This window comes from Vulpes vulpes, chromosome 6, assembly GCF_048418805.1.
Source record: "Vulpes vulpes isolate BD-2025 chromosome 6, VulVul3, whole genome shotgun sequence".
In the NCBI taxonomy this organism is placed as follows: domain Eukaryota; kingdom Metazoa; phylum Chordata; class Mammalia; order Carnivora; family Canidae; genus Vulpes; species Vulpes vulpes.
The window spans coordinates 107,929,019-107,946,055 of NC_132785.1; the positions used below are offsets into that span (position 1 = coordinate 107,929,019).

A 17,037-nucleotide genomic window follows, 5' to 3' on the forward strand; every position below is an offset into this window, starting at 1 on the left:
GTGAAGAGCACCAGGACAGAAATAATTAGTAAGATCAGTATAGTGCTCTCAGCCCAGGATTTTGGGAGCAAGGCTCTGTTCTGCCAGCAGAGTTTTGTATTACCCATGTCTGGTTTCCAGAGTACCGGCTTCTAGCCATGTTGCAGGATCATTTGATACCACGTAAAATTCCTTAATAAGCTCCAGAGAGGAGGCAGGAAACCCATCCAGTAGAAATAAATGATGAGACCCACTCTGGCCAAAAGTATATGTCAGTTCCTATAGGATCAGGCTGAGGGAAAAGATTCCAAGGAATGGGATTTTTTAGTTTGCTAGCCTCCTTTCTTATCACACTTGGTTCATTCATTCACTCAGGAAACACTGAGTGCAGAAGAAGCAACAGACCACTTGCCCTCCTTTGAAAGGTGGTGTGTTAATGGTACCTCTATACCCAGCATGTTCATTGCTGAACATCCAAGAGAAGAGCAGGGCAGGTGGCATTAACATGCTACTCATTTTGCAGGGAGAGAAACAGGCTCAGAGATCTTGCCCCACCCGAGGTGTCACCCAGGTGCTCAGTGCTGGAGCCAGAACCTAAACTGAGTTCACACCCTATGTTACCTGAAAGAAGTCCCTGCTGCCTCCCATGGCTGAGAAAATACTTGTTTGGATTTCCTCTAGGGTAGTTAATCCTACCTCCATCTCTCCGTTAATCTGGCTTTACTTCCATCAAAGGAAATTATTTTTCTTGCCAAATAAGCAAGGTAAATTTAGGGGGGAAAAACCCACAATGCAGAGAATGAAGCATTTAAGGGCCATTAATATTGTTTGTCTCTGGGAAGGAAGGCAACAAACATGATTGCATTCCTGTTTGGAATACTTCTTTTGTCTATTATCATTCACTCAGCCAACATTTATTTAGCAGATACTGTCTAATGCTGTACTATTTGCTGGAGATATAAAGAATAATGAAACCATCTCTACCTTCAGTTCTTACCCTTTAATGCAGGGAGACAAGTATATAAACAAATAATTACAAGTCTTACTGGAACTTTGTATAGGGTTTGGTGCAGATGCACCAAGGAAGGAATGGTCAGTTTAATTTGAGCCAGGATGGAGTTGGGGGCACAAGAGGCAACACTTAGCACTGGGGCTTCCATTCCTAGTTAACGGGATTTCCTTTCCCTTTGTTGGAGCTCCAGAATTTGTGAGAGATTGAGGAATATATGGACTGCAGGCACCAGAAGCTTTCCCGTGGCTACAGAGTTTGTGTTGTTTATTTCTCTGTTGTACAAATAAACCAGGAACTGTAAATGTTGGTAGGGAAAGGGCGTGGAGCCCATTCATCTAGCACTGTCTCTAGACAAGGAGGCTAGGGCAAAGATCCTTTTCATTCTTTGGGTCTCCAGCCATCTTACTCTTTGGCCAGGATGGGGACATATTCTTAGGAGGCCACAGACATAGCCTGCTGTGTGCCCACTGCACGGTTCCAGGAGACCTCTGGCCTCCAGGACTAGCCATTAGAAACTTCCAGCACTGTTAAGAGATCTGAAAAGATGATTTTGTAGGGATGAGGAGGAAGGGGGTATTATAATATATACACTTTTTGAGGATTTGCTTAACAGCTAAAACAGCGGTCTTATGGAGTGGCCCTTGTAATTGAGAAATGTTTTACTTTCATTTTGGAGCCTCATATGTAGGAAAGTAGCTGTATAAAACCCTCTTGTAACTACAGCATTCAAAGATTGATGGTGCTGAAAGTCAGAGAAAGACACATAAACCTTGCCTGGCTATATTAAATATCTAAGGACTGACAATGCCAAGAGAGAGAAGACCAAAGCTCTATAAACCCTACTTTATTACACCATCCACAGATGAACTGCACTGAGGGAATATAAACCCTGTTATATTACAGCATCTAGAGACTACCACTGCTGAGAGATGGGGTAAATGATCTCTAATTTTGATTTGAGATTATAAATGTCCAGAGACCAACAACCCAGAGAAGACTCTAATCTTGGCTGGATTATAGTCTCCAAGAGCAAATCCCCTGACATAGTGAACATGAGTATTAGGTTACCTTCTCGAGAGAGAGAAATAGGTTTGGGGGAATTCCCTGGGGATTTTTTTTAAGGATGGATGATAATCTTTCCCAGTTGGCCTCTGCCTTATAGCAATTGCCAACTTCAGAACAGCTTGGTCCAGTGTCAATGGTGGTTTGTTTTTCCCTCTTTTAGAAGGTTAGTGATGATTCCATCTGTTATGGTAGCAACTTGTTTTTACAATTTAAATCAATTTGCATGTTTAAATTCTGTTTTCCTGAGATCTCTTTTTTCAGATTTGGGGTTTTCACTCATCTTCCATTTGCTGTGATTCCAGCTAGAGAGATGACACGGGGGAAGTTTCTCAACATTCTGGAGAAACCCAAGAAGTAGCAGCTGCTTGTGGACAGGATGTCCTGGAGACTGGAACCATGCTCCCCTCCCAGTGCAGCTCTGACGTCGTGCAACTTTCTGCTTCCTGGTGAGAGGCCGGAGGATGCACCTCCAGGACTGACCCTCTCCCCTGCTCATGGCACTCTGCACGTCTGCAGACACTCGGTGGCAAGAGAGGAATCTGCTCCATAGATTCTCTACAGAAGGATCAGTGTAGTTATTCAGTCAGCTTCCAGACTTTGACCATCTCAGCCTTGGATGTGGGTAACAGCAGAGGGCACATCTTTCTTAAAGGTCAAAGTCCTGCTCTCTCGTTTCAGAAAGGGATTCAGGAGTCCCAGGATCTTACAGTTGATTTGATTCAGTGATGGCAAAGTCAGTTGTGGCACGTTGATTGGATGGGTTCTTTTGACTTGTACCTGATATCATAGGAAGTGTTTATGGTGCGAGGAGACCAGAGACCAATTAGATTCTGAAACAGACCCGGAAGCCTGACCTGTGAACTCTCCAATATATATATATATATATATATATATATTGGGTTCCAAGAATCCCCAGCTGGAGAAGCCAGAATCTTCTTGAAATGTACACCTCCTTTAAAAATTCTGTACCTCTCACAATAGTCCCATTCCCCAGTGCCTTTTGTTCCCCACCATCAGTTTTAATTCCAGGATAGGGGATCCCTATGTAGCAGGTCCCTCCTGGGATTAGCTAATGAGAGGCCCTTGCAAGGTTGCATTGGGTTCTAGACCTCAAGACCAAGTTAAAGATGAAAGGACTTTTGAGTTCCAGCTAATCTGTTACAGACTCACACAAGAAAGTCAGTATGGCCTTAAAGGTAGGAGAAAGGGATTGTTTGCAGGAGTTCCCATTTGATTAAAAAACTGGAAACTCTAATTGACCTGAAAAGAATGTGCTGTATTTTACCCCCCCGCCCATGTCCCCTCTCATAGCACACAGCAGATAATTCACCAATGTAACAGAAGTACACACACACATGAAAGGAAAGAATTTTCTGACTTAAATACAGTTCTTATGGAGCTCTTTGCCAGTTATCTGTGTTAAAACCTGAAAACCTAACCCATGCATAAAATTGATTATACATGTTCTCCGTATTTTGTCTCATAAGCCAGCCCCCAGCCTCTGATGTTTTGAGAAATACATGAGGCTTCCTAGCCTTCATGCAATGAACCTCCATGTGGCAGTTGTCTGACTGTGTTTAGACACAAGGAAAGTTGTCCTGAGTGTCTGTGCTAGGGTGCAGCATTATTCAGTCTAATAGCTGGTCTATTAACCATTTCTGACATTTGTGCCTTGTTTCCCATGCTAGAATTAACATTGGGTTTTTCTCATTTTTGCTATCCATACGATTCTATGTATTGATAAGGGGAAAGTTGAAAGTGAGTCACGAAGAATGGGTATGAGAAAGAAACCATTCTGCCTGGATGTGTTATAGAAATTTAGGCTGGAGAGGCATAGATTTTAAGTTTAGCTTATTATTGACATTCCTTTTTCTCTAAATACGGTTGAAGTGGGAGAGAGAGAGAGTAGGAAGGGAGGAAAGGGCAATAAATAGTGCCATTACGTCGGATTCTTCCTTTTGCTCTGTTTTTGAGAGTTGATGACTTCAGGCACTTTTAGGTGTGTGGGGAAATTGAGAAATACATGGAGAATATGAGGATACCTCCCCAAAACCAACTCAGGTGTGTAACCCAAGGCTATGTAGTTGGTTTTCTGGTCTGCTTTGGCCTTTCTTTTATTGTCATCTTACTCACCAGCACTTAATATAAGTAGATGTTTTAGAATTGTGATATTTATTGGTTTTGTATTTGTCATCCTTAGAAATGTTAATGATGTATTTTTATATTGATAATATAAATGGATGTATAATGTGTGTGTGGACTTCAGGGTGTTAGAGTACTGTGCTTTGTATATGATGGTTTCTGTGTTGTCATAATAAATATGTCCCTTTTATAGAAGAGTGAGTTTTTCTTTTCCTCAAAGGGCCAAGTTGCATATTTAAAGCATTCATCAGAAAGTGCTATAATTCAACTATAATGATGAATGACCTGCTATTTTCCCTCTTAATATCATAGTGGGTGGTGTGATGCTTCATGACCATCTACTACTTGGTCTCCCAGCTTTCAGTCTATTCTCCCAGCCATCCTAGCCCATTACTGCTCAACTCCCTAAAGTATTACTTAAAAACCTTTAATACCTTCTTGTGTCCAAAAATAAAGTCTGGGTCTCTTATCCTGGCATTAAAACTCTCTGCTTGTAATCCTAATCAACCCTCTTCTCCAATATATGAGGTCTCTGTTCCAGTTAATCTGAATAATTCCCATTTCCTCACTTGAGTGCCTTTGCTCATGCCATTGAGTTCCTAGAAAGTGTCAGATCCCTTTTGCATCTATCAAACCTACCCTTCCTACAAACCCCTGATGAATCAGCTGGAAACAATCTTTCCCCCCACATTCCTACAACATTTGTGTATACCATCCTATGACTCGTGCCAACTCTGCCTTATAAAGTGATCTGAGTGCAGATCTTCTTGTCCCAATTAATTGTAAGCTCCTTGAAGTTACAGCGGTCTCCTGTACATCTAGTTAGTCGTTGGTGTCTTCTTTGAGCTGGAAGGGTCAAAACACCTGCTTGCAGACTTCCAATTAAACATGATGGATTGAGGGATCCCTGGGTGGCGCAGCGCTTTAGCGCCTGCCTTTGGCCCAGGGCGCGATCCTGGAGACCCGGGATCAAGTCCCACGTCGGGCTCCCTGCATGGAGCCTGCTTCTCCCTCTGCCCGTGCCTCTGCCTCTCTCTCTGTGTCTCTGTGTGACTATCATAAATAAATAAAAAATTTTAAAAATAAATAAATAAACATGATGGATTGAAAACAGATGTTTCTCCATCACCTACTAAAATCCTTAGTGTGACTTCCTTTTCAACTCTGCTCAAGAACTAGAGGCGAGGACAGCCTGGGTTGCTCAGCGATTTAGCACTGCTTTCAGCCCAGGGCCTGATCGTGGAGACCCAAGATCGAGTCCCACATCAGGCTCCCTGCCTGGAGCCTGCTTCTCCTTTTGCCTGTGTCTCTGTGTCTCTCATGAATAAATAAAATCTTAAAAAAAAAAAAAAAAAAAGAACTAGAGGAGAGGAAGTATTATTAGTACTATCACTGTCCCCCGTTGATAGTTAACCTGCCCCAGAGCAGAGCATCATGCCCTTTTAGAGAAACGTTCCATGTGAAGAAAGCAGATTGCTTGGCATCATTGGCTTATCATTGATTTACAAGAAAACAACTGGGTGGGCAGTGGATCTCTGTGATCTGGAAAAGCACAGCTGGGCAGCTGACTCGACAGGAACAGCATTATGACTGTGCTGCTCTAAATCTTGAGAGATTATTTTTCCAATCAATAATTACATATTATTGCTCACAGGCTCATTTTGCCTTTCCCTTTGCCATTCCAAATGCCGTCCTTATAGAAGCATCTTTTGACTGTGAGCACCACTATTTTGAGAGGAATAGCACCGAGGCTTGGAGACCTGTTCTCAAATTCTTATTCAAGTCTTTCCTCACCAATAGCCTTGTTGCTTCTTGCTCACTCAGTTTCTCAGATTCTTGCTTGGCCTCTGCTGATTTGCTTGGCCTTCCTTCCATTGTTAGAGCGCTGAAAGTTCACAGGCTATTAACTGTATTAATAGCAAGATGCCATTATTAATTTTGCTTTATCTTTTTGTTACCCACGTATCATATTTTTTAAATGGACACTTCAGAACTGCTGCTTGTTTGTGGTTCTCTAGCTGCAGCTTTATTGTAGCTCCTCTGTCTTCTGGGCAGAGAAAATGGAGCTGGTCAGTCTGTCCATTGCCTCTTTGGTTCCTGAAGGGTGTTTGGACTTAAAATGCAGGAGCTTTGTGATGAAACCAAGAAATTTCCTTTCCAGTGGAATGCTCTGGTCCCTTCTGTTTCCTGCAGTATTAAGGCCTCACAGAAAAGAGAAACAGGCAGAACAGGAAGGGAAGAAACAGGCTAGTGGGCCCAGGTAGACGGTCCCAGGGGTCAGGCCACATGATTTCTTACCAGCTATCAACTTGTCCACAAAATCCATCTCCAGCCATTTGGTTATGCTCTCCAGTGTCGATTTTCTTCATCCATTGCCAGCTCTACAGACCCTGCGTGGGCTTCTCTTTCACCAGAGAGCCTTACAGCCTCCACCCCAAACAGTGGCCTCCCCAAGTTTGTAACTTCTGACTGTCCTGTAACTGGCTTATCCTATCTGGTTAGGCTCCTTGGCACTTTGGGGATGTGTCCCCGACTATGCCTAAAGTCCACCAGCCTTCCCACTCTTTGCTCAACACTTTTTCTTCATGAGCAGGGGCATTTGGGGGCTCAGGTGGCACCAGGTGCAACCATGAGGCTCACACTTGGTGCAAGTGCTGGCAGAGCTTGTTAATTAGCACATGAACACCCCAATGCTCCATTAGCCAGGCCAGGCATTCGGAACCTTCCCCTCCTGTGGGCCCCTTCCTCCTAATGAGAGCTGGAAGAAGGGCCCTCACAAAACACTGCCTCAGAATAATATTCCGCTTTGTCCCCACCAGTAACCAGGACTGACAGGATCACTCTGTCCATTTCTCTTCTAATTAGCACAATTCCAGCATGGCCTGAGCCAGCAAATGGAGAAAAGCGATCAAAAGCGATCGGACAACCGTACCGAATCACAAACACAAAGAGGGCCATTCCCCATAATTAGGTGAGACAATTCCTCAGTCTTTTCTCGGCTGGAGTTTGCCGCTAAGACTCTTGCTGTTTGGGTCCCAGCAACACAACTTACGTGTCTCCCTGGGACACTAATAAGCCCCACATTGTCTTCCGCTTCACACAACTCCAACCAGAGGACAGATGCCTGGGGAGGAGGGGGGACACAGTGAGGGGACAGGGTGTCTAAACAGCCGGGCAGCTGCTGCTGTGTCTCCCCAACTCCAAAAGGCAGACACGGAGGCCGTGGGCAGGGAAGGAAGAGGCTATGGGTTTGAGAGACCAGGTGCAACCTGATCCTGTGGCCTGGGGTGCTGTCTGAAGCACAGAATGCCAGGACCTTGGGAGAGACACACTCTCTGCTATTTGCCTTGCCCTGTTCATTTATCACCTCTTGCCAGTTGTCCCCTTTTGGTCTCCTCCCTTCTCCCACGTGTTCATGCTGGTGGCATCGTGGGCAGCTACAACTGTGGCAGCATCCTTGGACCTGCACTGAAGCCCTGTACAACCGTAGTCTCAGCAATCTTGAGGCTAGCTAATGTGCAGCACACACATGTGAACTCTGCTCTCAAAGATCTCAGGACCTGGAAGGGGCCCTCACTTTCAGCACCCGTCACCTCTGGGTCTCCCACAGCCCTTGCCTTCTATCTCTGTTCTCTCTCCTGGAAGATCCCTGTGGTTTTGTTTTTTTGGTTTTGGTTTTGGTTTTTTTTTTTTTTTTTTTTTTTTGGTTTTTTTTTTTTTTTAAACAGAAAAGTGGCCCATCAACAGCAAGGGCAAGAAGCCACAACTGGCCACACTCCATGTGGTGCAGAGGCTGGCCACTTAATAAACAGAAACTGCTCCCCCAGGATTGCAGCCCATTACAGGGATTACTAGGGGTAATACAGCCATGAACTTGGTCATAGCCAGGGACAAAGGAATGCAGAGGAGAGTGGCATTTGGAATCTCAATTAAACTCTAGCTCTGAGCTGAGTTGGACTTACACATATTTTCATCTTACCCTGCTCTCTGCTTTCTGTTTTGATCTATACTTGATGCTTCTGAAAGTGACCTCCAATACCAGAAAACAATTATCTGGAATCCAAGGAGCCAGAAAGCTCAAGTAATAAGACTTGTTTTGTTGTTTTTCCATCTTCCCTAAGACACAGAGATAACAATAGGATTTGACTTTTTAAATAACTTTTGGAAGATGTCAAAGAATCTGATCCAAATTTGTTCAGTCTCTTACAGTTTCTTGGTTATAAACAGGGCTTAGAATAGTACCAGGCACATAATTAATGCCTAATAAGAATTTGTTGGAAGGAAGAACTGCACCGTTATAGTGTTCATTGCTTTCTTGCTAGTCTAAGATAGGAGCATGGATCTTGAGAGAGAGGCAGGGTATAGTCATGCAAGTCACTTCTCTCTGAACCACAGTGTCCTTGGAACCTTTTCTAGGAAGGGAGGCAAGGCATGCCTGAGTGACTCAGTTAAGCATCTGACTCTTGATTTCAACTCAGATCATGATCTCAGAGTTGTGAGATCAAACCCCACTTTGGGCTCTGCACTGGGCATGGAGCCTGCTTGCTTAAGAGTCTCTCTCTCTCTCCGGGATCCCTGGGTGGCTCAGCGGTTTAGCACCTGCCTTCGGCCCAAGGAGTGGTGATCCTGGAGTCCTGGGATCGAGTCCCGCATGGGATCAGGCTCTCCTGCATGGAGCCTGCTTCTCTCTCTGCCTGTGCCTCTCTCTCTCTCTCTCTCTCTCTCTCTCTCTCTGTCTCTCATGAATAAAAAAATAAAATCTTAAAAAAAAAAGTCTCTCTTTGTCTCCTCCTGCCCCGCCTACCACTCCTCAAAAAAAAAAAAAAAAAAAAATGCCGAATAAGGGCATAGACCCTGATGTCAGACTGCCTGGATCCAAATCCTTTTTTTGCCATCTACTAGCCATGTGACCATAAATAAATTGCTTAATCTCTCTGTGCCTTAGTTTACTCATTTATGGAGTGGGTCCAATAGTAGCATCTAAATCCCAGGATCATCATAGAGATTAAATTAGTACTTGCAAGTATTTAGAACAGCACATGGCCTATCTTACCCATTATATAAGTGCTTGATGGATATATCTTACAAAAATGCATTCGATGCATTTGTTTCTTTTATTATACTCACATTTGTTAAAAATTGGTAATTCTTAGAGGGAAAATATAGTAACATTTGGTTACCTTGAAGAATTGAAATGAGTTAGGCAGAGAACCCGCTCCTCTCATCCTCCCGGGATGCTGAGAGTTTACAGAGTCCTCCTGCCCCCATCATTCCACCCTCTGGGTTAGCCTGCACTGGCACTGACATTTCAACAAATACTGCTGAGTCTGCAGCCAGTGGCATTAAAGACTGTTACTCATGAATAAGGGAAGAAAAGGTGTCCTCTGTGACAGTGGCAGATTTCTGAGCTAACGCTGAGCTTGGCCTAAGCCTCAGCGCATTCTTCACTAACTAGTCTGGATGGTCCTCACATTAGCTGAGCATCCCATACTATTCCAATCACTGCACAGGAATGCTCTTCCCTGTTGTGCTGTGTCCTCTGCCTCTCCCCACCCCACCCCTACTCCATTTCCCTCCATCCTTCTTCCAGATGCTCCCTTTCCAGGGCTGAGCAGGATTCTCTTGGGCCTGGGCTCCCCTCCCTAGCTTTGCCCTATCTAGAAGCACACAGAGAACAGCCTGGCCTGACTCTGCAGCCCGGGGCCTCAGGGTCAGGCAGGGCTGAAGGTCACGTCCCAGGGCTTTCCCGGATGCAGCTGAGCCCCAGGAGCCAAGCAGGACTGAGCCAGCGGCTTCACACAAAGGAGCAGCTGAGAAGAGTCAGGTTGGAAAAGTCAGTGACTTTCGGCTGAGTGGAAGTGAGAAGCATTGGCTTCAGCCCCCAGCAAAGGCCTGGGTAGGGACACGGGGAATGGGCAGGGCTCAGAACCATAAATGATCTCTGAGGAATGGGGAAAGCAAGCTCCTGAGAACTGCTTCCTTGGCCTCCTCTTCCCCTCCGTTTGTCTCTGCTCTCACTGCCTCCACTTTTTTTTTTTTTTTTTTTTTTTTTGAGAGAAAGAGCAGGGAGAGGCAAGGCAGAGGGAGAGAGAATCCCAAGCAGGCTCCACACTCTGTTGAGCCCCATGCAGGGCTTGATCTCATGAACATGAGATCATGAACTGAGCCAAGATCAAGAGTCAGATGCTTAACCAACTGAGCCACCCAGGCACCCCTGCTTCCACCTGCTTCCTGGCTGACCCTCATCCCTTGCTTTTTTCACAGAGCTACTTACCTCAAGCCAACTGGCCTGAAGGTCCTTCATACCTGGAACTATTGATTAATTTATGGTATGTTCACATAGTGAACTATTATGTAGCCAGTTAGTATGTTTGCAAAAGGTTATAACATCATGGAAGAAATGGTTTGTCATAAGGATAAGTGAAAATAAAATAGCAAGATGTAAAACTATAAATGCAACTTCATGTCCAATATGGGGGGTGGGAGAGGATTGTAAGAGGTTAACAGTACTTGCCGCCTGGTTGGAGGATTGTGGGTAATTTGGGGGGGGGGGGGTTCTACATTTTCCAAACTCTCTACAGAAGTATATGTTGTGTTCATAATATGGGGGGAAGCCTCTCGAGCTGGGTATACAGGTATATGGGGCTTAAAATACCCTACCCATCAGCCCAGCCTATTAACATGCACGTGTGCATGCACACACACAGAGTTCACTGGTGACATTTGTTTATAGTAATGAGATTTGTTCTTGTGTATGAAAATGTCTATCTGTAAACCTCTAAGTATTTACTGAGCACCTGGTGAGCATCCAGCCCTGCCCTAGACCCTACTCCATTGCACGTAATGTGCATGAAATGACTTGTGCCCTAAGCACATTTAGTCCCAGGGCCCAGCCCTCCTCACATGACACAGGGCCTTTGCTCAGGAGCAGAAAAATGTTCTTAGTACATGTTCAGTCAGTGTTGCAAAATAGCTCATTTTTCCTCAGTCCATCCCCACACAGAAAAATATATCTCACCTCATTTTGCTGTGGATTCTTTAATGCTGAATTTCCCCAGCTCTGGGGCATTCCAAACATTACTTCAGACATTGTGCTTATAAGAGTTTCCTTCAGTCCTTTCTTCCTGCTCATTTTCCCTTCCCAACTGGGAGAGAAGGGGGTGGGGGGGAAAGGAACTCAGGGTCAGGAGTAGGCAGGGGTCAGGGCAGCCTGGAATGATACTCCTCTATTTTCATCCCACACAGCCAGACAGAGGCGCTGCACCCTCAGGAAAGAGCATAAAGTGCCTTCTTTGCAAGTTGGGATCTGAGGGACACAAGGGGTGTGTAGGAGGCGGTTCTTACCTTTATTGGGAGCAAGTGTGTATATAGTCAGTTTCCCCATGCGATGGAAGCAGAGCCATGGAAGTGATAAACGAGGGATGAGAGCATCAGGGCTGGGTGACCGGAAAGTCACGCACAAGCATGAACTTTGTCCTCAAGAGATGATTGCTCATCCACCCCAAGCCCAGGCAACTGGAACATACAGGTCCAAAGAGGCCCTGGGCATCTGACTACGACTTGGAGGGCTTTAAGGAGCCTTCCTCCATGGGGATCCCTGGGTGGCGCAGCGGTTTGGCGCCTGCCTTTGGCCCAGGGCGCGATCCTGGAGACGCGGGATCGAGTCCCACATCGGGCTCCCGGTGCATGGAGCCTGCTTCTCTCTCTGCCTCTCTCCCTCTCTCTCTCTCTATCATAAATAAATAAATAAATTTAAAAAAAAGAAAAAAAGGAGCCTTCCTCCTTATTTTCCTGCAACAGAAATAAATGTCATTACGAGCAAGAAAAATTCTGGGGATGCCTGGGTGGCTCAGTGGTTGAGCGTCTGCCTCCAGTTCAGCGCATAATCCCAGGGTCCAGGGTCTAGGGATCAAGTCCCTCATCAGGCTTCCCGCGGGGAGCCTGCTTCTTCCTCTGCCTATGTCTCTGACTCTCTCTCTCTCTCTGTGTCTTTCATGAATAAATAAATAACATCTTTTAAAAAGAGAGAGAAAGAAAAGAAAAATTCTGTGCCTGAGACACCTGCTCCTTCCGCCAGGTCACCAGGATGTGTCCTTGTCCATTCTGTTTCCCAGAGAGGAAAACAGCTCAGGATAGCAAAACAAAGGGAAGAACCTAGCCACGCACAGCCCTGAGCCCTGCTTGACCAGAGTGACTTTCAGCCTGAAGATCTAGGCGGGCCAGGTCCCTTCCGCCGTCCTGGAGCAGAGAGGAGCGGGCCCAGGACAGAGAGCCCAGCTGTTGTTACAACACGAGGATGGCAGGGCAGGCGACACCTCACAACATCACCAAAGATTGATGCAAATTGGTTTGGTTCTGACCCTGTCACGCCAGGAAGGATAATGACTCCAGCAGCGCGGGGCACGGGAGGGGGCACGTGGTGGAGGCCCCGAGAACGGTGACGACGCATCTTCATTAATGATCGGAAAGACAGGGGTAAACAGCATGCTAATGAAACCTGCAGATGATTGGTGTTCCAAACCCGGGAGAGGACAGAGAAATAGCACAGTGAGACCCAGAGAGCTTAGAAATATGGGCAGGAGATTGTCAAATGAGGTTCGTCTTAGGAAAATGAAAGTCGACATGTCAGGCAGGAATGATGAAGGGGCCGCTGGGTGGAGGCCTGCAGACCTGGAAAGCAGAGATGGGTGGTGGGCAGGCTGCTGTGACGACCCACAAGATAGCCTTGGACATTGCTGGCAGGACTGCCTGCAGCAAGAAGACGGGAGCAGGGCTGTGGGGCCGGGCGGGTGGCTGTGGCCCCAGTGGCCTGTGTCGGCCCTGGGTTCCATGGCAAGGCTGGACTCTGACTTCACAGCCACAGGCTGGGCCTATTTGCATTCAAGATATCCAGGCTCAAAATGGCATTTTGACCTGAATTATTAAAATGAAGCAAGCCAAAACATTTTTTAAAACATGGCCCCAAATTATTGGGAATAGGCTATTTAAGAGTAAGGGAGGGGAGCCTGGCTGGCTCAGTGGGTAAGAACATGTGACTCTTAAAAAAAAAAAAAAAAAAAGAACATGTGACTCTTGATCTTGGGGTTGTGAGTCTGAGCCCCACGGTGGGTGTAGAGATGACAAATAAATAAACTTAAAAAAAAAAAAAGAAGAAGCAACTTCAGCTGCTTCCCATTCAGTAAACATTGCTTGGAGGTTATAACTCATTGCATTAAGTGTACAAATATTAAGTTAACAGCTCAGTGAATTTTTTAAGCAAATCACTTAACCTCAGGAAGCCCTGATTTCCTTGTCTAAAATGGGTATAACAGCAGTACATATTTCATAGCTGTATTGTGAGGATTAAATGAGATAGAATATGTAAGGCCCCTACAACATAATGGGCACTCAGATATGGGTGATTATTATTCCTAGTTATTACCCTCTAATTTTATTCCCTAAGCTTTACTCTTAATTCTCCAAGTAAATGATAAACTTCTTAAAGTTAGGGATTATCTTAAAATTCTTTTTCAGTGCATAGATGCTGAATAAATCCTTGTTTGACATGTTGATATTGCTAGAATTCCCTTTTCATATGAATAATTTTGTTTATACTCTATACAGAGATCTGTATAAGATTTCAGCAAAATCTTTCTTTAAAATGAGACAAAGCTGAATCCCTGGGTGGCTCAGCGGTTTAGCGCCTGCCTTCAGCCCAGGGCGTGATCCTGGAGACCTGGGATCGAGTCCCATGTCGGGCTCCTTGCATGGAGCCTGCTTCTCCCTCAGCCTGTGTCTCTGCCTCTCTCTCTCTCTCTCTCTCTCTCTCTCTCTCTCTCTCTCTCTTTCTCTCATGAACAAAAAATTAGATCTTTTAAGAAAAAAATGAGACAAACCTGGGATGCCTGGGTGGCTCAGTCAGTTAGATGTCTGCCTTTGGCTCAGGTCATGGTCCCAGGATCAAGCACCCTGTCGGGCTCCTTGCTCCACAGGGAGCCTGCTTCTCCCTCTCCCTCTGCCTGCCACTCCTCCCTGCTTGTGCTCTGTCAAGTAAATAAAATCTTTTAAAAATAAAATGAAACAAAGCCAAGAAAAAAAGAAACAAGGGGCACTGGGTGGCTCAGTCACTAAAGCGTCCAATTCTTGATTTCAGCCCAGATCTTGATCTCAGAGTTGTGGGTTCAAGCCCTGTGCTGGGCTCCATGCTGGGCAGGGAGCCTACTTAAAACAAACAAACAAACCTAAGTAAAATGCTGGTATCACAGAGGTTTTTTTCAAACAAAATATTTCCCATGAGATTGTGCTAACACAGGCACTATTGGGTGAAATCTTAAGCCAAAGGAAAGGAACCCAGCTTTTGAGTCCAATCCAGGTCTGAATTAAGAGGACTAAGCATCCATTTTGCTTGGCACCCGGGGGTTACCCAGGGCAAGGGACAGTCCTGCTAATGGGACGGTTAGTCACTCTAGTTTGGATCCAAGTTCGGCTACTTCATAGTTTTCTGGCCTCAGATAATATTCCTGGCTTTGTTGAAACTGGTTTTCTCTTCAGGCAATGGGATTATTGGAAGGATCAAATTACATGCTGTTCGATAGTTGAGCAATGTGTTTGACACATAATAAATCCTAGGTAAATATTGACATAAACTGTCAGATTCCATGTTAAGAAAAGTTTGAAAACAGTACTAATTAGTTTATGATGACAGAGGTTAGAATAGTGGTTACCAAGGAAGGACCTTTAGGGGACTTCTGCAGGGCTAGAAATGTTCAAGGTGCAAATATTGAGCTTTATCGTCTTTGTGAAGCCAGCATGAGATTTGGGTTACCAAAAACATTTTTCTTTACTCTGTTGGTTGCATAAATAAAGGCAAAAAGAGAGACAGGAACTGGAAAGAAATTTTTTTCCATGGGGTGAATTAAAATAAATATAAGAATCCACGGGAGAACTTTAATTGTTCTTCCTTCTTCCTTACACATGCTCCACTCTACAAAACAAAAGCCTGTCTTTTCCTGTGCTCATCTCTCCTCCCAGCCTCCATTCACGTAGCACACAACATTGTTATATGGCCTTGATTTTGAGAACCATGTTGTACTTCTTTGCTTGACTCTCTCCCTGACCCTTTCTTTTCTAATAGGAGCTACTCTCCCCTCCACAGCCAATAGGGGCATATAGTTCCCCAAGAGGACTCTCAAAGCTGACTCCCCACTCTTACCTTAAAGCCTGTTCAGAATGTGGAGTCACCAAGTCTATGTAACTTTGAGGAATACATAGTCTTTGTTCGTTCCACTTCTAGGTAGATACCCAACAGAAATGAGTGCTGGCATCCACTAAAGGACGTGTGCGAGAATGTTGATAGCAACTTTATTCAGGTGAGTCAAAGATTGGCAAAACCCCAAATGTCCATCAAGAAAATGAATAAATTGTTGTATATTTATATAATGGGATGCCAGTCAGCAATAAAAAACACACTACTGTGCTTCACCCAGTAACACAGCTGAATCCCACAAACAAGAACAAGGAGAGAATTCAGGCCAGATCAGAAGGGCATTCCTGTATGATTCTAGAATGGGCAAAACTAATCTAGGGTGGTAGAGTTAAGAATAGTGGTTACCAAAAAAAAAAAAGAAAGAAAGAATAGTGGTTACCTTGAGGTAGTGACTGGGAAGGGGCACAAGGAGCCTTCTTGGAGTATAGGAAATGTTCTCTATCTTAATCAGAGCAGTGGTTACACAGGACTATATGCACGTGAGTGTGTATAAACTTCCATCGAGGAGCACCTGGCTGGCTCACTTGGTAGAGCATTGTGACTCTTGATCTCAAGGTCCTGAGTTCAAGCCCCACATGGCGTGTAAAGATTACTTAAAAATAAAATCTGGGACACCTGACTGACTCTGTTGGTTGAGCATCTGACTCTTGGTTTCAGCTCAGGTCATGATCTCAGGGTCGTGAGATGGAACCCTGAGTCAGGCTCCCCACTCAGCACAGCCTGCTTTACGATTCTCTCCCTCTCCCTCTGCCCTCCACCCTGTGTGAAATTGTCTTCTCTATCTCTCTCAAATAAATAAATCTATTAAAAAGTAAAATAAAATCTTTAAAAAATAAAAAATAACAAAAACATCCACCAACCTGTGCATTGAGCAGTTGTACACTTTACTGTGTGTAAACTATGCCTCCATTAAAACAAGTGAATTTAAGGTCCTCTGAGCTTCTAAAGGGAAAGCTACCACAACCCCATGGGGCTGACTGGGGCCATAATACAGGAGAACCTAGACGATCTCAAACTCATCCTGGCTTCTAAGCTATGGAGTCAGACGGAAGGATAGAAAATGTCCATCATGTTCCTTTGGCAGCTGCTTTTCATGCTCTGCCAGCATCTGAGCATTAGGGCTGAGGGGCCCTGTTCTGTGCTTTCCCTCTGTGACCTATGGGGAGGGCTATGAGCCAAACTCCAGGGGTGCTAGAAACCCTGATGCTTGGACTCTTATTGAGGAAGTATCGTTGTCTATCTACCCGTCCCCTGTGAACTGAGTCTCAACACTGTGAGCTGCTCCAAAGCCAGGACCTGGTTTGTGCTCCCCTGTTGCTCCAGAGCCTGACACCTCATAGGTGCTCAGTGCGCAGTTGCCAAATGGATGCCTGAATCCATGGCCTCCAGTCACTGGGCATTATTAAACTCTTCCCAGCTGGCACTTACTGACCTCAAAGCTACATATGTGCTTTCTGACTCATGGGTCGCTTAGGTGATCCTTCCTAAAAGAATTGGCATTCTAGGTGAGCTACTGGCATCTCTGACTTGCTTCTGTCCAATGCAGTTCTGGATCTGCTAGAAAAGACCTCCAGTTATCTCTACAACCAAATTT

At 45.1% G+C, this 17,037-nt stretch overlaps 1 protein-coding gene across 3 annotated transcripts in view; it reads left to right on the plus strand.

Moving 5' to 3' along the window:
* Positions 1-15,523, plus strand: part of LIN52 (lin-52 DREAM MuvB core complex component) — a 124,054-nt gene extending 108,531 nt beyond the window's left edge. For 2 of the 3 annotated variants that reach the window (XR_003236491.2, XM_026008577.2), the window contains one exon: positions 2,359-4,393. Coding sequence is in view for 2 of the 3 variants with exons in the window: in XM_026008577.2 (XP_025864362.1) it covers positions 2,359-2,414 (56 nt within the window). In the remaining variant the exon portion in view is untranslated. Of the gene's footprint in view, positions 1-2,358; positions 4,394-15,470 lie in introns of those variants that run through there. The other variant, XM_072762027.1, reaches the window with a different exon arrangement.
* The last annotated feature ends 1,514 nt before the right edge of the window (positions 15,524-17,037 follow it).